The sequence below is a fragment of the Ambystoma mexicanum genome, chromosome 7q (genome assembly GCF_040938575.1).
Source record: "Ambystoma mexicanum isolate Mex_15411 chromosome 7q, UKY_AmexF1_1, whole genome shotgun sequence".
Lineage (NCBI taxonomy): Eukaryota > Metazoa > Chordata > Amphibia > Caudata > Ambystomatidae > Ambystoma > Ambystoma mexicanum.
The window spans coordinates 989,011,151-989,032,778 of NC_090941.1; the positions used below are offsets into that span (position 1 = coordinate 989,011,151).

At 45.8% G+C, this 21,628-nt stretch overlaps 1 protein-coding gene across 3 annotated transcripts in view; it reads right to left on the minus strand.

Annotated features, from left to right (window-relative positions):
- Window positions 1–21,628, minus strand: part of RAB6A (RAB6A, member RAS oncogene family) — a 530,104-nt gene that overhangs the window by 142,724 nt on the left and 365,752 nt on the right. For all 3 annotated transcript variants that reach the window (XM_069640124.1, XM_069640126.1, XM_069640125.1), the window contains exon 3: window positions 3,732–3,785. In XM_069640124.1, coding sequence (XP_069496225.1) covers window positions 3,732–3,785 — 54 coding nt within the window. The remainder of the gene's footprint in view (window positions 1–3,731; window positions 3,786–21,628) is intronic.

Here is a 21,628-nt window from a genome sequence, read left to right on the forward strand (position 1 = left end):
GCTCTGGCGACACCAATCCCTACGGATCCCAGGATGTTACTCCTGGGCATTGGGGGTGAAGTAGACCTGTCTAAATACGAGAAAATGTTTTTGACAATTGCGCTGGGCGCAGGCAAAAGACTTATTGCGGCCAATTGGGGATCAGCCGACCCACTGTGCTTGAACCGTTGGAGTAATGAGTTGGACAGGTGCGCAGCCTCAGAGCACCGAATCTATAACGCACGGGGATGTCCCCGCAAATTTGAAAAAATACGGGGTAAATGGCTCGAAGCTAGCTGAGACCTGCGGGTGGGGATGCATCAGCAGCCCTGTTAGCATTGTTTGCCTGCCTTGGCCTATTTCTGTTTTACGGTCCTCGTCTCCGTGGGCCCATGCGAGCCGTTATTATTGCCAAATTGCCTTTTTCATATGTATGCCGCTGATTCATGTCTCATTTATGTTCATTCCTTTATGTTATGTTGTTTAAACTCAATAAACAGTTATAAAAAAAATATTTAAAAAAAAGACTATAGATGCTCACTGGTCCAAGGCAATAAACAATTTCCAATGGAAACTTTTAGGATGGCAAAATTGAATATGACCATCATGAACTGCATTTTTTGGCCATTTTCCCCAAATGTAGATAACTAGGACTGCAAGATCTGTGCTTTAACTACAGCAACATGTGTAGCCATGCTCTTCGGGGTTCTACGTCATTACATGTAAGTAAATTACTATGTGGCCATTTTTTTTCGTGCAATTAATTCACATTTATTTCCCTCATTTTTCTTTATGGATTCTGCCCCCCCTCAACCCCCATGCCCGCCATACTCCCCACCCCCCTTCACTACCATCCATAACCCAAGCTTCCGATAACACCTTAACCCTTAAATACATTGATATAATTCAAAGTAATTGTAACAAAGTAAATTTACTTTGTTAAAATAACGGGAGACACTTCAAATAAGTTGCTTAGTGTTTTAGGCAATTTTGCATAGTGAAAATGGAGTGCAGTGGTTCAATTTATGTCACATTTAACTAGTGTTTCTATAATTGTCAACTGACTGACTACAGAGAACATGTTTGCCAAACCTGTTTCTTCTCCTTGAAGTACGTACATGAAATCCAGATGGACTGTTCATTTTTCTGCACAACCAGGATTCTGGTTAGCGCATAACAGAACAAATAGGTGTGAAAGTAGATTTAAGCTTTTCAACACGCTGCATGTAAATCTGAATAAAATTACATTTTATGGGTCGAATGAGTATTTGATAGGTATCTGTGAAACATGCTAAAGAAGGCTGACACCTTTAAATATAGGCACGGGTTTAATTTAATCTGTAACTATTTCGCAGGAGCAGTGCTAACAAAGTGTCTTCTTCAAAGTCATTTTGAACAAAGTGCCAAAATGTTGGTTATGATCATCTCGTTTCAGAAGGAGAATTGAGCTAAATTAATCTATGGTGATAGGTTTAGAGGTTAAAGTGAAAACCGAAGATTTGAAAGGTGTCCGCGTACACTTAAGACTAAGCTAAATGTAACAGATAAAGCTTCAAGTGACTGAAATTGTTATTCATAAAGTTAGGATTTTGAACCATTTACGACAAATTGAAATGTGCTTATTTGTTTGGTGTTAAGGTCACATCTGGACAAAATCAGAAAAGTTATAAAAAATAGTTTTATTCGTGTGCAAGCCCACTATGCACTAGTAAGTATCACAAATGATTGGAATAAGTGTCAATTATTACAAACACCAACAGAGAAAGCAACACACACCACCTTACAGTTGAGAACTTAGTTTAAGAAAAGTGGAGACTTTATTTGGGTAAAATGAAAAGGAAAGGGGGCGATATCTATACTGACCACACTTCAATTTTTAAGTAACTTGGCAATCCAACATTCTTGGAATGTTCAACTTGGTATGAATTAAAATGATAAACATCTAATTAGGACACACTATGACCTTGGCAAAAAGTATGTTTTTTCTACCGCTTACATTTTTTTTTAAACTTTAAACCTAGGCATTTTCACCACAGCGTTTTTTAAAATATATATGTATATGTTGTGTATGTGTGTTGTGTGTTTGGGTTAGGGGTGGTGGGGTGCTTAGGGGCATTTCCTCCCCCCCTCCCCCCAATAAAAAAACTTCAGCAAAAACGGCCACGGCGAAAATGCCCAAGGGTAAAATAGCATTGGTAAAAACATGTGTAACCATTTCTACTGGGCACTGACAAGTAAAGCTAATTAACGTTCAAACCTGAGAGTTTGATTATTCGTCCAACTAATATCAAAATGTTGACCCAAATGAAAACCAAAGCTTGCTTAACCATCTTGCAAATTCAGTCCAGAGTGAAGTATTTAAGCCCTATTTAGCTCGATTTTTTTTTAGATCACAATTTGGGCCATCTTCTTATCACATTAGTTTAACTTTATATTATGAGCACTATGGATGGTGCATCTAATTTCACTGGCGTGGTCCAATGATCCTGGCTTTATCTTTAAACTAGCTGCAGTGTTGGCGTGTCATCTGAAATAATTTTTATATTTTCATTAGTTGCCCCACTCCCTGATTGTAGTGTTCCTTCTCTGTACTTTCGTTTGCAAATGAGTTATTGGTGCACTGCCTTACAGCAAATACAGGCATTACATGTTGCTGAGAGTATGATTGAGCTTCCAGCTGGGTAGGTTATTGGGTTTTTATAATGAGCCCTTTACACGAAAAGGGGATCTCAGAAAATATCACAGCCCCAAGAAATGAGACCCAGTCTGATTTAAGCAGTGCATTTTAGCAACTTCAGTTTCAGGGTCAACAAGCAGCACAAAGGTCTCTGTGGAAATGAAACGGTTGTGCACCTTCTAGTCTTTAGGGGCTTTGATCGTAAAAAGGCCCAATGACTTGCAAGTTCCAATCAAGTCACTGAGGTGCTACTCTTAATAAGCTTTAAGTGTGCAAGCTTTGGTCCCACCAAGACGGGGCTATGGATATGGATAGCTCAGTAAGCTTTAGTAGGGGGGACATGGACTATCATCACAAGTCAGTATAGGTTTTATATTGTACTTGTTTGTTCATGTTAAGTATGGGTTTCAACATGACTCGTGTGATGATGGGGGCTGTGTTGTAATGCCCTTTCTCACAAGGGTGAAAAAGATGAAGTCTGGAGAGTTGACATCTCTGTACTCTGCACTTCTGTTGGCTTGAATGCAGCCATGTTATCTCCCACCCTGTCCCAGCTCTCAAGGTATTTGAGGAAAAACTGTAGAAATCTTCCTCCTTGCTACTCATAGCCCCTTCACCACACCCAGAGCCTAAACACTTCCAATCATTGCCCCTGGACATACCAAAGGCAGGCAGTCTCCTCTTAAGTGGAATGTAGAAAGGCAAGCTGGTCAAAATGTACTCGGATGATTAGGTTTTAATGTGTGTATTTTAAATAAAGAAAACAAGGCCATTTATGTGCACTTCAAAGACATTAATTTCTTAATTGCAGAGTTGAAACTTTCACTGTAAGGAGTAATTGAAGGTATCGCATATCGATGAACCCTGATCTTGAGGGCCATGAGCTGTGTTATGTGGAAGTGTGCCAGTGGTTACACCAAACGTACGTGGCAGCAGCTTCAACAAATCCAATGAGTTCAGTGTTCCAAAATAAAGGTAAGCAAAGTTTTAGGCCTGGCTTACATGACAAACTGTACCAGACGGACACAATCAACTGCATATGTATCCACATAATGAAAATGATAGTTTTACTCACTGTTCGATCTTCCAAGTACATTGTTTTTGATAAAAAGTCGATGCCTATTGTTGCCTGTGAATAAACAGAAAAATAATTAAACTGTTGCTAGACACAAACTTTGGAAATATTAAAATGTGTATCAAACATTTTAGTCCAGCACCACTATGTCAATGTTTATTCAAAAGTGGTTCCCCTTAGTTTGAGTTCTTAATGTGTCCCCTAAAGTTGCTTCAATTTAGGACATTCTTGATGCATCTTTCACAGTTCAATAACCAACTTGTTTGTGTCACAAAGCCTTCTTTTAAAAAGGAGGGTGGTATAAAAGAAATTGCTCCATTAAAATATCAACACAAGGGTGTGACTAAATCACAGAAGAACAAGTTACTTACCAACTGTAACGTTCTTTCGACTGGATGTTCCTCCCACATATTCCTCATCTTGTGATAAATCGTTATCTCCAACTTCGCTGCTTTGGAAAAAAAAAATTCTCGGCAGAGGGCGCTGTGCTCGAGGTCGTGGAGTCGATTGTCCCTCGACGTACTCCGTACTCTGTCGACGTCACCGATGATATATATAGATAGGAGGAACACCCAGGCGTGTCCCATGACTATACATTCTTCGTGAGAGGAAAGTCAGAAAACGTAAACTGTACTGTGGGGTAGGATGGGAGGGTCGATGAGGAATACGTGGGAGGAACATCCAGTCGAAAGAACGTTACAGTTGGTAAGTAACTTGTTCTTCGAATGGATTGTGTCCTCCCACGTATTCCTCATCTTGTGATAGGCTCCAATAGCAGTATCAATTTTTGGAGGTGGGAGTACCAATTTCAGTTTGTGGACAGAATGCAGAACTGCCTTTGCAAATAAACACTCGTTAGAGGAGGCAGTGTCCAAACAATAATGTTTAACAAAAGTATGCATTGTTTTCCAGGTTGCAGCTGCACAAATGTCTGCTGCCGGGACTCCCCTCTTTAGAGCCGCAGAAGTAGCCATTCCCCTTGTAGAATGGGCACGAAGCCCATTTGGTGGTTCTTTTCCCGCTAATCTGTAGCATTCAACTATGGCTGATATGATCCAGTAGGAAATGGTCTGTTTTGTTACAGATAAGCCTAAATTTTGACCAGTATAACCCACAAACAGTTGGTCATCTTGTCTCAATTTAGCCATCCTAGAGATGTAAAAACTAGGAGCCCTCTTGGGATCTAATCTGTGTAATCTCTCCTCTTCTTTGCCCAGATGAGGAGGATAAAAAGTAGGTAGTACTATTTTTTGTGAAAAATGGAAGTCCGAGACTACTTTTGGCAAAAACGAAGGTTTAACTTTAAGGACTACCTTATCTTTATAAAAAATAGTATACGGTGGTTTGCATGAGAGAGCCTGAAGTTCGCTAACCCTTCGGGCTGATGATAGGGCCACAAGGAGGACAGTTTTTAGAGTCAAAAGCCTCAACGGACATGAGTGCAGAGGCTCAAAAGGTATGCAAGTCAAGAATTTTAATACTAAATTTAAGTCCCAGGTTGGTACATGAAAAGGTACTGGAGGGTATACATTAGTGAGCCCCTTTAAGAATTGAATTATTAACGCTATTTTGAAATATGAAACCTCTTCCGAGGAGCGCTTGAAAATGGACAGCGCAGCAAGGTATCCTTTGATTGTTCCCATCTGGAGCCCCAGATTAGCTAGATGTAGCAGAAAGGAAAGCACCATTGGGGTGCCACACTGAAAAGGGTCCACATCCTTGTCTTTGCACCAGTTACCAACCTATTCCAGCGACATCGGTACAAAGACTTTGTTGCTGGTCTTCTGGCCGAAAGCAAGATTTCCATTACGTCATCCGGAAGATCCCAATCCTTGTATCTCAACCTCTCAGAAACCATGCGTGAAGGTTGAGTGTCTTGACCTCTGGATGGAGAACCAGACCTTCCTCTTGCGAGAGAAGATCCTCTCTTTGCGGAAGACGTATTGGAGGGCAGATGGACATGTCTAGAAGGTCCGGGTACCACGTTCTCCTGGCCCAATCCGGGGCAATTAGGATCATGGTTTTCCTGAACTTTCTCAACCTCCCGATTACTTGAGGAATCACGGGGACTTGGGGAAACGCGTACAGCAGTGGAAACTTCCACTCCACTACGAATGCGTCTCCCAGAGCTCCTCTTTGAGGAAATTCCCTTGAGCAGTACTGATCGCACTTCCGGTTGATCGCGGTGGCAAACAGATCCACTTGAGGGGTTCCTCAAAGGGCGAAGATCTCCAGAAGGGCTTCCTGAGCCAGCTCCCACTCGTGACAGACCGTGCTCTGCCTGCTCAGAGCATCTGCCGCTGTGTTCTTCTCGCCGGCTAGGTGAATTGCCGACAGAGATTCCTTCTCATATTGCCCAGAACCAGAGCTGCATTGCCTCTCTGCACAGTGGCAGTGAGCCTACACCTCCTCTCTTGTTGAGATAGTACATGGACACTGTATTGTCCATCATTATCAGGACATTCTTTCCCTGTAGAGAGGGCAGAAAGGCCTTCCGAGCTAGTCGATTGCCCTCAGCTCTAATAGGTTGATGTGTAGTTTGAACTGCGATGGAGACCAACCACCGCTGATTGTCAGATCGTTGGTGTGTGCTCCCCACCCCATGAGTGAGGCGTCCGTCACTACCGTTATCTCCGGCAATGGTTGCCAAAAAGACTCCCTTGAGAATGTTGTCGTTGCAAGTCCACCATAGAAGATCCTGAGCAACTGCGCTCGGGACTTGCAGCAGATCCAACATATTCCATGAGAACTGGGACCACTGAGTTCTGAGTGCCCATTGAAGGGATCTCATTCTCAACCTGGCCTCTGGTACTAGGAAAATGCAGGATGCCATGAGGCCGAGCAACCTGAGAAAATCGAAGGCCGGTAGATGTTGGGCATTCTGAAACTTCGTTACCATCTGCTGGATGTAGAGAGTGCTCACTTTGGGAGGCGAGGCTTTTCCCGATGAAGTGTCCAAGACTGCTCCGATAAACTGGAGCTTTTGGGATGGTATCATATGGGACTTCTTGAAATTGAGGGAGAAGCCCAATTTGTGGAGGAAGTGGCAAGTGATCGAAAGATGTTCCTGAGCTTGTTCTGGAGAATTTGCTCTGATCAACCAGTCGTCCAGGTAGGGATATATGTGAATACCTCCTCTCCTGAGACTTGCTGCCACAACCGCTAACAGTTTGGTGAAAATCCTCGGGGCGGAGGTCAACCCGAATGGCAGAACTCGAAACTGATAATGAGAATTGCCAATCGCGAACCTCAGGTACTTTCTGTGCTTTGGATGGATTGGCACATGAAAGTAAGCATCCTGAAGGTCCAATGATACCAACCAATCTTGGAGTTGGAGAGCCTGAAGGATCTGAGAAAGTCACCATCTTGAACTTGTCCTTCCTGAGGAACTTGTTCAAGTTTCTCAAGTCCAAGATGGGTCTCAGTCCTCCCGTCCTTTTTTGGGATGAGAAAATATGGGGAGTACCAACCCCTGTTCCTCTCCGCTACAGGTACCAGTTCTATGGCACCTTTCTTTAGCAGGGTTAAAATTTCCTGCAACAGGAGCGGATCCGGAATTTTGGCGGAATTGGCTCCCGGTGGATGATTGAGGCCTTTTTAGAAAGGGGAGACAGTAACCTTGGGCTACTGTTTCCAGTGCCCAAGCATCTGAGGTAATGCCCCGCCATTCCTTCAGATGTTGAGAAATCCTGCCTCCCACTGGTGTTTTGTGTAACAAGGTCTCAGAGGGATTTGGAGGCGGCTGCAGGAGTGGCTGAGGGTACAGATGCCGCTCCTGAGGCTGATTTTGCACCTCTTCCTCGTGCTCCACGAGGGAAGTTTTTTACCCCTTTGAGAAGCCTGTCCTCTTCCTCTACCAAAAGAGGAGCAGTATCAAAAAGAACGACCCCTCCAGGAAGATGAGCCAGAATAGGGTTTTAGAGGCCGGCCCCAAGAGGCGCTAAGTGATTTAGCTGCCGCTTTCGAGGTCTGAAGTTTTTCTAGGCTTTCATCAGCCTTTCTGCCAAAGAGCCTCGAGCCATCAAAGGGCATGTTGAGGAGTCTAGCTTGCACGTCTGGTGCAAATCCCAACTTCCTCAACCATGCAAATCTGCGTAGCACAACGCTTGCAGCCATGGATCTGCTGATACTATCAGCAGTATCCAGTCCAGACTGGAGACATTCCCCCATTGCCTCCTTCCCGTCTTTGACTATATTCAGGAAGCCTTCCCTTTCCTCGCCTTCCGGAATATGATCAGCCGCCGCCGAAATACAGTCCCACAGGGTATGGGTAAACCTGGCTAGGGTACAGGTGACATTTGCCGATTTAAGTGCCATACTGCCTGACGTGAAAACTTTACGTGCCCAGGCGTCCATTTTTTTATCCTATCTGGAGGGATAGTTGGATAAGCAGTTTGTTTTGAAGTAGATGCTGCCTGAATGACTAAACTCTCTGGAGTCGGATGTTTATTCAAATATTCAGGATCCGTTCCAGCTGGTCTATATTTTCTTGGAAAAGTGCTATCTGCATCAGCAATAGTTTCTGGTTTCTCCCAGTTTTTCTCCACAGTCCTTTGAAGGGCCCTGTGAAAAGGGAGAACAGGATCTTTCTGAGGTCCCTTGACGATGATATCCGTCATGTCATTTTGTTCAAAAATGGGTGAAGTATTACCCAACCCATATATTCAACTACCCTGGTCATAAGACCCCTGTACCCAGCATCTGCATGCTCTGCAGGATCAGGTTTGGCGAACTCTAATTCTGGGGATGTGTCAACTCCACTGGCAGAATGTAGAGTATCACTCAGGTCTCTCATTCTAGATTCCTGGTCAATAAGTTCCTCAGGAACTTGTCTTGTACCATAAGTAACTCCCAAAGGAGTAACCTCGTCTTCTTCTGAAGCAGACTCTTCATAGATTGCTGACATAGATTTGAAAAAGTCTGATCTGGGCAAAGGAGTGAATCTCCTTTCTTCCTCTTCCATCTGCTTCGAAGGAAATGGCAAATCCCTCGAAGTTTTCGAGGGTGTCTTCGAAGTCTTCGAAGTTTTCGAAGATGACTTCGATAATGGCGATGACGCATTTGGCTTTGGCGTCGAAATTATCGACGTCGAGGGCGTCGACGAAGTTGTCGAAGTCTTCGACGACTTGTGTTTCTTGGCCGGCACTGGAGAGGTGCTTGACTCTAAGATTCTGCGACGGTTTTACGTCGACTCGAGGTTTTTTGTATTCCTCGACGCTACTGGTCTTGGCCATAAGTAGCCTTGGACTTCCCTTTGTCGTCCAATGGAGCGACTTTAGGGGTATGAGGTTCTTTCGAGGGGGTCGAGGCCGCATTCTCGAAAACCATCTTTTTGCGGAATTCTTCCCACTTACTGGGAGAATCCGATTTAGTCGGACAACGAATTTCTTCGGTCGACTCTGAAGAAGAAGATGGAGGGAGATCTATGTCTCCATTTTTTTCGATGACGACGAAGAGTGTCTCGATCTACTCCTAGATCGAGATCTCTTCGAGTGCCTATGGCGATCCGATTCCTCAGAATCAGTCGCTTTCTTGTGTCTTTTTGACGAAACCTTTTTTGAGGCCTCCCTCCCCACCGACAGTTTACCTCTCCTCTCACGAAGAGATTTTTCGGTCATCGATTGGCAGGACCCGCAGTCGTCGGTTCGGTGACTGGAACCGAGACACCAGAGACAAATCCGGTGGGGATCGGTGATCGACATCTTAGATCCACAATCTTCACACTTTTTAAACCCAGTTCTGGGTGTCGAAGGTGTCGAAGATGACATTTTCTTCACAGAAAATAGAAGCGCGCCGTTCTCGATTGCGAAGCGATCGGAAAAACGGAACTGAAGCAACGGGCGCGGCTCGAGCTATTTATACCATCGGTGACGTCGACAGAGTACGGAGTACGTCGAGTGACAATCAACGCCACGACCTCGAGAACAGCGCCCTCTGCCGAGAATTTTTTTTCCGAAGCAGCGAAGCTGGGATAACGATTTATCACAAGATGAGGAATACGTGGGAGGACACAATCCATTCGAAATGCGCCTTTGGTGTGAAACGGTCCTCAACATGATTATGATTAACCCAGGCATCTACTCCTCAACGATTTGCTTTTTCAATGTAATTTAGATGCATTGTGCAATATGGTGGAGTGGTTCATGACAAAATCAAAAGCCAATAATTACATTGTGACTGAATTATTCAACCGATAAATCTGATTACACTCGTACTCTAGGCTATGCAGTCCTCACAGAGGGGTACACCTCTTGAGTACAAAGTAACATTCGTTTTTGGTGAATTATCCTCTTATAATACATGGCAGCCTGCCATATCTGTATAAAAGCCTGGAAATATTAGAGACTAGCTGTGACATCACAACTGACCTGTAATAAGAAAATGGCATCACAACTGATCCGTAATCGGTTACTACGCTTCAGCTGTCAGAATTGCAGCATATCGCTGCAGCAGTTAAAGTCGTTACAAACTTTTCAAATTCCTTGCCTGTTCGTTTTCTGACACTATTAATGATTAATTACCAAGAAACTGTTCAATGTGTGCACTGCTGAAGTTAAACACATGTGAGCAAGAAGCTGCATGTTATTACATAACATACACAATGAAAACGTATCTTAATGCATTTTATTAAAATGTTTAAACTATTTTTCTGCAAAACATGGAAAGCTGCATATTGCCAGTTTTAAATCCAAGCCGATTCTACATTGATTATATGGATCAGAAAATATAAGAGCTTGCATGCGATTGATCAAGAGGCCAGGTATTTAAGGGGATGACAGTGTGTGCCCATGTATTTGTTACAAGTAATACAATACCCACTTATGTATGTAAAAAGGCTATTGCGAGTCACCTCGGAGTTCCCTGACCAAATCGGGTAAAAAGGCTGCCACAGTGACTTGCAATGTCCAGTTGGGGGTACTACATATATCCGATTATGCACCTACCACCAGACTCCCTCCATAAGCCTGTTGAGATCAGAGATGTGGTAATGCATAGTTTACTTGGAATATACAGATGGCAATCCTCTTAATACACAGTTATGTTAGAGCTAGAAGGTTAGAATATAAATTGGCCAGTTAAGACAGTACAGTTTACGAAGGAGACATGTTGCTGTGCTCCTCAGGAAAGCCAGTACCCAATGATTTCATTGTAGAATGTTTACTTCACAAATTTTTCTGTGCACAATATTGACAAGCAATTCTATGCTAATTTATAATTAAAAGAAAGGTGCAGATAGTAAGTTTGGTATAATTATGGTTTGTTTTAGGGATAGGTGGTTTCACCATTGTTTGGCATCACAAAATGTTACCAAAAGTTACAAATTCAAAATAGAAACAATCGCGGGTAAAAACCTTAGGACAATCCTTGCTACTCATTCAAATTCTAACAGCGGTAATGGAGTGCCACCACACTGCACATCTATACCCGAGAAATGGCAATAAATTATGTAATTGCATGTAACGACAATAAATCAATCACAGGTGTGAATATACATATATATGTTTTCAACAAAATAAAACATCTAGTTCAGGGATGCAATGGTTCACTAATACAAAAAACTAAGTTATGAAACAAACCTCACAAATTCCAATAAGAAAACACTTCTGTTGAAGACACAGTATAGTTATAATTCAAATCCTAAAAACACTGAATAAAATTCACTGGCTACAGGTAACAACCTCAACAGCCACCGCCACACTGCTCTCATATGACCTCAAATGGCATACTTGCTAATACTCATAACACCAATGTGTGAAGGCCTTGAACAAAAAGCAATGGTAGGGATGCTTTTATGGTATGCAGGATCTATGATGCGTATTTTCAGACCATGTTCAATATGTAGGACTGGGTGGGGCATGAAAGCAAGGCTCAGTCAATTCTAAAATTACATCGTCAAGCTGCAGTATCCACAACACATGGCTTCTGACCAGAGCCCAGGACAATGACAACCAAGCACATTTTTGTCTAACTTTATTGTTCGCATAGCTAGCGTTTTTTGCTGTTTTGGGCATTTGTTGGCAAAGGTTTATATGAGAACTTCCCATTGCATCCCAAAGCAGAGAAAGTCAATGTTCCAAAGACAATTCTATTGGGCTGTATATTTTTTGCAAACGTTTAATGCAGTCACACCCACAGGGACCACAGTTTAGTGGCAACTGCTTACAAGACCATTCCTGTAATACTAGACCGCTTTCCCTACCAAGTGGGAACAACGCAAAACTTTCCAAAAATATTCACATGGTATGTCGACGTGTTTGATCATGCGTTTTGCCATGATCCAATGTCATGCTGTTTCTCAGGCAAGGCAAAACAACATGACAGCCTAATCTTATGACCTAAATGTTCGCTTTTAAAAGGGCATATTCCAACCATTGGGTTGCACAGGGAGATGCTATATGTACCTTTATAAAGATTATATGCACAAATTCTGTGAACTCAGAACATGGTTCGTGACACCAAGATGATGGTTAGGCTCTACATGTTCATTCTGGCATCCAACAAGAACATACCGGCAATCGGATTTAAATTCAAGAGCAAACTGCTTACAACCACAAATGCCAATAGTGCTATATTCCCTGGCACTTTTATTATGTAATATAAAGCTGGATGAATTTTCAACAAATGCAAGGTTCAAGATGGCGTAGAGTGCAAATCAAGTTTTGTAGCAATATGTCCTGCGGTTTATACGGGATATGATATGGCATTTATAACGCGCGTATACACAAGTGGTTCAAGGCGCGACGAGGCAAGGGAGGGGGCACAGAGGGAAGACAGACAACGATACTACTAGGCCAGGTGTCATTCAGATCGCGCATGGGAAGGGTGAAAGGGAAAAAGTGCGAGGATGCAGGGAGAGGGGAAAGTGCAGTACATGGGATAGAAGGATAAGAATAAATAACGGCCAGCTAGTGGCAAGTGCAAGGTAAGTGCAGGCATAAGTGCAGGTAGGGGGACTGTAGGGATACTGAAACAGTCTCCAAGTGCAGGGTTGCCAGGGAGGCAGCGCAGGTGAGCAACTGGCAGGGCCCGGCCTGTGTGCAGAGAGGAAGGCCATGTAACCAGTGCAGTTTCAGCCAGGAATCAGCAGGGGAGAGGAAGAGGGAAAGCGGAAGCAAAGAGGAAGGTTTTGAGGTGCTTCCAGAACCGGAGATGGTTCTCCTCAAGTTTCAGGGAGCCAGGAAGGCTGTTCCAGAGGAAGGCCCCTGCCGAAGAGAGAGAACTACCACCAACTCGTTGCTTGGAGAAGCGACTGACCCTGAGGGAGTTGCGGATGAGCGAAGAGCTCAGGAAGGAAGATATTTAGGAAGAGAGAGTTGAAGGTATTTCGGCCCCAGCCCCCAGAAGGCCTTGTGGACAATGCAAAGGGTTTTGAATTTAATCCTCGAAGCCACTGGGAGCCAGTGCGGAGATTTCAGTCCTGGAGAGATATGATTCCTGGGCTTGAGGCCAAGGACAAGTCTTGCAGTCCTGTTCTGGATAAGTTGCAGAGGGCGGAGAATAGAGGCAGGCAGATTTAGATAGAGGCTGTTACAATAGTCCAGCATAGAGAGAACCAGGGTTCTGGAGACAGTGAGCTTCTGGGGGAAGGTGAGGAAAGGAAGAATACCTCTGAGGAGGTGCATGTGGTAGTGGGACTTCTTAGAGATGTGAGGACAGAAGGAGTGTGGAGTCGAAGATGACCCCGAGGTTTTTTGCCTTACAGGTGGGAGCAGGAAGAGGGCCAAGAGTGGCAGGCCAGAGAGCTGCAGGGAAGGAGGGAGTGGGTGTGCCGATGAGAAGAATCTCAGTCTTACTGGCATTAAGGCAGAGGTAATTGGCTGCACACCACGCCAGGATAGCAGACAGTCACAGATGAGGTAAGGAGAGGAGGCGGCCGAGGGTAGCCTGAAAATGAGCTGGGTATCATCCGCATAGCACTGAAAATTGGGGCAGAGAGCGGCGATGCTGTGGGCAAGGAGTGCCACGTATTGGTTGAACAGCCAGGGAGAGAGGTTAGATCCCTGGGGGACACCGCAGGTAGAGAAAAAGATATCGGAGAGGAAGGACCCAAGTTGGAGCTAGGAGGGTCGATCAGAGAGGAAGAAAGTCAGCCAAGCCAGAGCCTGACCAGTGATAACCAGGTTATCACGGAGGCGGTTGAGCAGGATGGCGTGGTTGATAGTGTCAAAGGCAGAAGAGAGATCAAGCAAGATGAGGACGCAGGGGGTGTTGGAGTCGAGGTTGGAGAGCAGGTCTTCACGGATGTTCTGGAGAGCAGTTTCCGTGCTTCTGGCAGCTCTGAAGCCATGGAGACAACCAACAGATTCAGTGTGGAGATTTAGCTGGGAGATGGCCAGTTTTCTCCAGGAGCTTGCCCAGGAAGGGAGTGATGGAGATTGGGCGAGTCGGCAGAGGGCTTCTTAAGAAGAGGGTGCACAAGGGAGTGCTTCAGAGGGGGTGGGATGACTCCCGTGACGAAGGAGTGATTGCAGAAATCAGCCAGGGCAGGAGCCAGGGAGTCGATGTGGTCCTTGATGGTTTTGGACAAACAGGGGTGACCCTGTTTCGACAAGACTTTCATAGATCAGACTTGTCTAGAAACATCATCTGCGGAGAAAAAGGGGGAAGGAAGAGAAGGCGAGAGGGGGCTGCAGAAGGGCCAGAGGAGGAGCAGGCAATAGGGGGAGGGAGGCAATAGGAGGAGAGTGAGGAAAGGACGTCCTGAGTTTTAGAAATGAAGTGAGAAGCCTGGTAGGGGACAGGAGAGGTAGAGACTGCGGCGGGATTGGCCAGATCCTTGCAGATTTTAAAGAGTCCAGCCGAGTTGTTTGATGCCGCAGAGATGCAGGCTTGGATATGAGCTCTCTTCTTGGTGAGGACGGAGAGCCGGTATCGCCTATGTAGCAGGCAGCAGGCCAGTTTGTCAGAGGATGAACATGAAGCACGCCATTCCCTCTCGGCCACCCTGCACTTGCATTTTAGGGTGATGAGGTCCGAGTCATACCAGGAGTTACACTTGGCTTTGGGCTTCAGGCGGATTCTCATGACAGGGGCAAGGATATCCAGAGTATCAGATATAGAAGAGTGGAGCATGGAGAGGGCTGTGTCAGGGTGAGAGTCAGCCAAAGGGGTAGGATGGGGTGAGACGGTGGAAGCGAAACCCTCAACTGACACGCGCTTCAGGGGTCGGATGACTGAGAAGGAGGGTGGCAGTGATGGAGGTGGCTTGGCCTGAGGGGTGGGAAGGGTGAGGTGGGAGGATAGGAGAAAGTGATCACTCCAGGAGAGAGGAGTGGAGAGGGAGACAGAGGGGAAGGTCTGTGGAGATCAGAGCATTGAGAGTGTGCCCTGCAGAATGAGTCGGGCCTGAGAAGCGAATGGTGAGTGAGAGAGTCGCAGAGGTCGTGAAAGAGTGCAGGGGGGGGGGACAGGAAGCATCCAGGTGGATGTTAAAATCTCCAAGAAGGAGGAGTTGAGTGGTTAAGGCCAGGAGTGAGGAGACTAGGTCCGCCCACTCAGATAGGAAGGAAGAAATCTGACCAGGTGGCCGATAGATAGTAGCCACATTAAGGGAATGGCTAGGGGAGAGAGAGAGCCTGCAGACGAGGCATTCAAGAGAGGAGTAGGTCTGCGTAGGAATGACAGAGGCAGGAAACCACTCAGGGAAGATAAGGGCAACACCCCCACCAGAGCGGAAAGGCCTGGGAGCAGAGAGGATCTTGTAGCCGTCAGGTAGGAGTGTGTCAAAGCTGGTGACAAAGCTCGCCGTGAACCATGTCTCAGTGAGACCGAGGACATTGAGGTGAAGTTCTTCAAGGAGGCGGCAGATATCAGAGGAATGCTTGACAGCAGAGCGAGAGTTTAGAGTGGCAGTGTGGAGAAGGTTTCCATCCTTGAGGGACTTCCGGGTAGGGGTACAGATCAGAGGTACGCCCTGCGGAGGTGTAGAAGGAGCCAGAGAGGGGGCAGAGAGGGAGGGGCAGGGCAAGGTAGCCAAGTAAAGTGGAGGGGGGACAGCCGGAGAAGAAAGGAAGTTGATGAGACACGGGAAGCGTCCATCAAAGAGGTGAAGGTTGGCCTGAGGGCCTTGTACCAAGACGGTCCCATTTGAGTAAACATTAATGATGACCTTAGAGGAAAGGAAGGGGGCCAGGAGGGCGTCCCAGCGGGTGCCACCATTAATGGGAGAAGAGGAGAAAGGAGAGATCACAGAGACCATATGAAGGGTCCACAAGTCAGGAGAAGGCACGACAGAGGATGCCGGTGAGAGTTTCCTTGGAGGCGGCACTGGTGTAGGTGTCCGTGATAGGGATGCCTGGGTTGGAGACCAGGATGTCCTTTTCAAACTTCTTCCTACCAGATTTAGTGAGGAGAGCAGGATAGTCAATAGAGAAGCAGTTCGAGAAGACAGAGACAGAGAGCACCATAGAGTAAGTGGGAGAGGAGAGAGTGAAGGTACTGCAGGAGGGCACTAGAGTAGGCAGACAAGAGCGAGAGGCAGGCAAGTTGCACAATAGGACAGGATGACGCCACTCAGACTTACAGAGCTAACATATTGCACAGTAAAATAGTAGAGACGACACTGCGAAAACGAGAGCGGGAATCCTGAATAGGGGGAGAAAGGCCTAGGTTCCACAATGCAATTTATATACTTAGCCAGTGCATATTATAGGTATTTGAAATGGAGCAAATAAGAAGACAGGAGACAGCACAGCAGGTTAGTGGGTCCGCTAGGGATGAAGGTAGGGGGCGGGGGCAGGACAAAAGGCGGTGTGGCAGCAGGTGTCCCCTGCGGACACCTGCAGACAACCAGGAGCCACTAATCAGGGAGCCGCCCTTTGCTTGGGGGCCCTTAGCCTAAGGGGGGCTGCCGGGCAGAGGCTGCCCAGGGATGGACAGCTAAAAGCACCCGAGCAGACACCCGGCGGCCAATCAAGGCAGGGAGGGGGCTGGCTGGGAGGCGGGAGGGAACAAGGAAATGGCGGAGGCGGGAGAGGACAACTTGTTCAGAGCGCAAGGGAAGAAGAAAGGCAGGCAAAATAAAAAGAAATAAAAAAACTGCCAACACCACCTTACTGGGGGCACTGGGGCAGGCAAGTCGTCCTGCTGGGATAAGGAGGGAGGCAGGGGGGGGGGGGATCACGGTCAGCTGCAATCTCTGCTCCGCCGGATAAGGAAGATGGCCAAGTTTGATATTCTTTATGTTCCAAAAGTGGATAGAATAGAAGATCACATTTGGAACAATAAGCCAGAAAGAGGGAGGGTCTTGAAGTATTCAGTGCAATAACAAGATTTACAAACAAGTGCAACTTTGCAGACACATGCAATGAATGGTTGAGAACGCAGTTCACAAATCATGAGAAGGCCAAAGAGCTCCTATGATGGAAAAAGGACCACGCATTAGATGAAAATGAACCGATTGGGGAAACATTTAGAATGCTTGAGGCCATAGATGGAAATTTTTAATAATGGGTACGAAAGCATTGTAGGTGTGGCAGTGTCAGCTACATTGGCCAAGGGCTGTCCTTGTCATGAGTGGGTGTGGAAGCAGCATTTTGCTCAATGCTGTGAGGCTGCATGTTTATCAGAGAATGAGGAGGAGGTTGTTGTGTTAGTTAAGTGAAGACCCCAAAAAAGAAAATACTTGCGCTGAAACATTTGAGAGGTCTGTAACATGGTGAGGGACTCTGGTGATAAGTACACACCCATTAATAGTATGGGTGTGGCAAAAATGTTTTTCAAGAATGCGAATACAGGGACTCCACTATTAAGATTGGTGCAATGGCAGTCTAGAGAATGCGCTACAGCATAGTTGCAGGAGTTTAATGAAAAGTTGTTTTTCAAAGAAAGTTGTGCTAAAATAGGAGTGTATTCCACAAATAAAAGAGGTAACAAATGCAAAGTGAACAGAAAAATAACTTGTAGTAGACCCCACTGCTGCCAATCAACTGTTGGTAATATCAGGGAGCATGAACACAGTAGGCTGGTGCACCAAAGGTGTTTTCTGGCAAGGTTGGTTGCATTAAAAGCATCTCATGGGTAGCACAGCAGGTACAATTACTTTGGGTATTTGGAAGTGAATGATATAAGTCATTTATAACATGCCTGTACACAAGTGTTTCTAGGTGCGACAAGAAAAGGGAGGGAAGACAGAGGAAGGACAAGACAAAAAAACTTACTAGGCCTTGTGTCATTCAGATTGTGCAAGTGCGGGAAGGAGGAGTGCAAGGGGAAAGGGAGGGAGAGTGCAAGGGAGAGGGAAAACAGGGCAGCAATGCTTTGAGTAAGTGCAGCCAGGGCAGCGCAGCACTGGGTAGTGCAAGGAGAACAAGGCACTTTAGGGTTACAGTTACAGCCCCCAAGTGCGTGGTAGGCCAGGGGGCAGCGAAAGGGTGACTGATCAAGAAAGAGCCTAGTACATAGCGTGACTCTGAGGGTAGCCAAGCAACCAATCGATACAAAAGACTAATATGTCAGCAGGGAAAGAGAGAAGAGGAAAGTGTTGAGCTGCTTCCGAAACTACAGGTGCTCCAGCTCAAGTTCGAGAGGGGCGGGGAGGCCATTCCAGAGGGAGGCACCTTCAGAGGAGAGAGATATCACCCCCACTCTCTGCCTGGAGAAGCGTCTAATCCATAGAAAGTTGGTGGCAGCTGAGGGAAGGGCTCGAGAAGGAAGGTATTTTGGAAGAGAGTTGGATGTAGTGCAGGTCCAGGCCCCAGAAAGCCTTGTGGACAACGCAAAGGGTCTTGAACTTGATCCTTGCAGCCACCGGGAGCCAGTGGAGAGATTTCAGGGCTGGAGAGATCCAGTCCCTGGGCTTGAGGCCAAGGATAAATCTTGCAGTCCTGTTCTGGATTAGTTGCGGAGAGTAGATTTAGGCAGATTGAGAAGGAGGCTGCTGCAGTAGTCTAGAGAGAACTAGGGCTCTGGAGACGGTGAGCTTCTGGGGGAAAGTGAGAAAGGGATGGAGAGTTTCAGATTGGAGGAGTGTAGAAAGTGGTCAGTCCAAAGAGAGGAGTGGTTAGAGAGGATGTTGTCCGAGGTGATGAGAACATCCAAAGTATGTCTGGCAGAGTGTGATGGGCCAGAGGGCAGAATGGAAAGTGTTGAGGAAAAGCCCAGAGGAGGGATTAGAAGCATCCAGATGGATGTTGAGATCTCCAAGGAGGTGAAGTTGAGAAGTAGAGGCAAGGAGAGAAGAGGTTGGCCCATTCAGAAAGGCAGAGGGCGACCTGACCAGGTGGCCTGTAGATGGTGGCCACCGTTAGCGAGAGGCCAGGAGAGGTAGAGAGCCTGCAGACCAGGCATTCAAAGGAGGAATAGGCCTGTGTAGGAATGAAAGAGGCCGGGAATAAGCTTGAGAAGCTGCAAAAGGACTGTGTAATTGCTGTGTAGGGTTTAGAATGGGTTTCAACTTTGGTGGTTCGTGGGAGATGAAAAAGTAAGACTATGCATGGATCTAGAGAATAAACCTGAACATGGTGATTAAGGGGTGTCAGTTGTCTAATGAGCTGAATTGTTGAGCCAAAAGGGGAGAAGCTGCATGGTTTACAACAATCTAAAATCTTCATCCTACACAAGGTTCTGCACCCGTCACTTCTCTTGCCTTATTGCACGCCAATGGAACTTCCTATGACATACACAATCAAATCAGTCTGTTTAATCTTCTATGCCTTGAAGTAGCACCCAATCTTCAAAATCATTACCCCATCAAAGCCATCCTCCGAGCCCTCAATCACATACTCTGCCTTAGCTGTTCATTCAGTCAACGTATGGGTCATGTTCTTCTGGCCGTAGTTGCTGTTCTGTTTAACCCCAGCATGTGGCAGTTGTACACGGTTTCAAACTCTAAGGGAACTGCTTGACCAACTGCCTAGGCTACTGTATGCCACACTGCAAGTGTGATCGAAATAGCACATCCCCAATAAATACATAGTTTAGACTTTAGAGTTTGTTCTTTGGGTCAGTGTTGGCAGCAAATGTCTTTCACAGATATGGTTAGTAAGAAGCACAGTATGCTTTTGCTTCTAGTATGTGTTGGTTGGCAGAAAGGCTATTGAGGAACCCGCTTATGGAGAAGAACAGATATAACATGTTTCTGAACTTCGAATTTCTTCACCATGTTTCAGAATCAAAACATTCTGGAAAAAAACGTCCTTGTGCCCTACAAAAAGGTAATCCTCGTGCTCTGGCAAACTGCTGCAGCCAATTCTAGGAAAAGAACATCCAATGTAATTTGTGTCGGATGGTAAAATATTGTGGACATCGGCACAGGGTGTTGGAGCAAATTGGATTTGGTTGTCGCTGTCAAGTTACCCTCTACCAACCTTCGACGAACTTCACTCTTTACGACTCAGCACATTCTCTGGTGGGCCTTTTAAGCGAATGATCATCGAAGCATCAGTCTTCGAGCATTTGAAAGAGAAGGGAAAACTATTTTGAATGTAGCCACAAGCAACAAGAGGTACTATACAATATTGTGCTCACCCAGGTAGAAGGGTACCCAAAATGTCTTGCCCATGTTTCCCTGCCCTTAGAACTGAAAGGTCCTAAATGAAAAAAAAATTTTGTTAAAACTATTTAAAAAAAAAAAAAGATTTAGAAAGACTGCACTGTGCGGTCTTTCTAAATGGAACGGTCAGCCACTGTGACGCGCACTAGTGTGCAAAGGAGCTGGCAGGCACACCAGGACCCGGAAGTGGCCTCAATGGAGAACGGGTACGTTTATGCGTGCGTATGTGTTGGTGTTTGTGTGCGTTATGGTGGAGGAGCGGGAGGTGGCGGGGTGGGTCCGGCGGGTGAAACCCCCTGATTTCGAGCAAACGCTGCAGGAACTTGTGAGGGGTGAAAAAAATGTCCTGTCCATTTTCGATTTTTGTGGGCTGCATAAACTGCATAAAATCGGCTGGTTTAAAATAATAATAATTAAAAAAAAATCGGTCTTCGAGAAAATGACAGAACCACTTGATAGGGAGGGGCACGGGGGGAGGGTGTGAGGCCCCAGATCAAGCTGTCTTTGGGGTGCACCTTTCATTCTGTACACAGATCATGATTCGAAATTGCTGGGAGCTATTTAGCGCGTGCTTCTAGCCTCAGAGATCAAGTTTAGTATTAAACCAACAGCTACCACGCTTTTCCAGGCCAACTGGTGACTATGACATTAGCTTTGACAATGTTATTAAAGAAGAATTAGGATGTATCTAGTGCACATTTAAACATATTTAGTGCATAATGAGCACATCAAAAGGCCATCATACATCCATAACACACTGCACTCCTAACTGGCAAGATAATCGATTTGCCCATTAGGGAAAGCTCCTCACTCTTTTCATGGCTGTTTTGGTCTAAACCCATAGTAGATTACATGCATCCCAGCTAATGCGACCACTCAATCCTCATGTTAGCCCTCCCCTTCCCAAGTCTCCTGTGTGTTCTGGTCTATTGCAGACTTTCGCCCGCTCTTGCCAATTCCTGCTTACCTTTATCCTCATTTCCTTCTCACCCCACAAAGAACAGTTTGCTTTGCACCCTGGGTGGGGTCAGACTACGGTGGTGAGGTGAACGGTATAAAAGCTAACATAACATAATGGATCATACATAATAGGCAAAAAGTTAAAGTGTGCATATCATGTAGAAGTTCAATTTACAGTGCTATGGGTAATAGCTCCCGGTTCCCCAGCAGTAGCTCCAGCCTTCTGGGTGATACCCGATACCCAGAAGCTGGTGTTAGCTTAGTCATCAAATCTGAATTTCAAACCCTGCAGATCATAAGTCTCTTCTGCAAGAATGGAGAATACCTTGCGCCATCAGTCGCACTAAGGTTAGCAAGATTCTCGGTAAAGCTGCAGCACTATAATTACGAATTGGAATTAAAGATCGTGCTGCAATGACTGCGGACTGTGTCACAGCTGCAGATA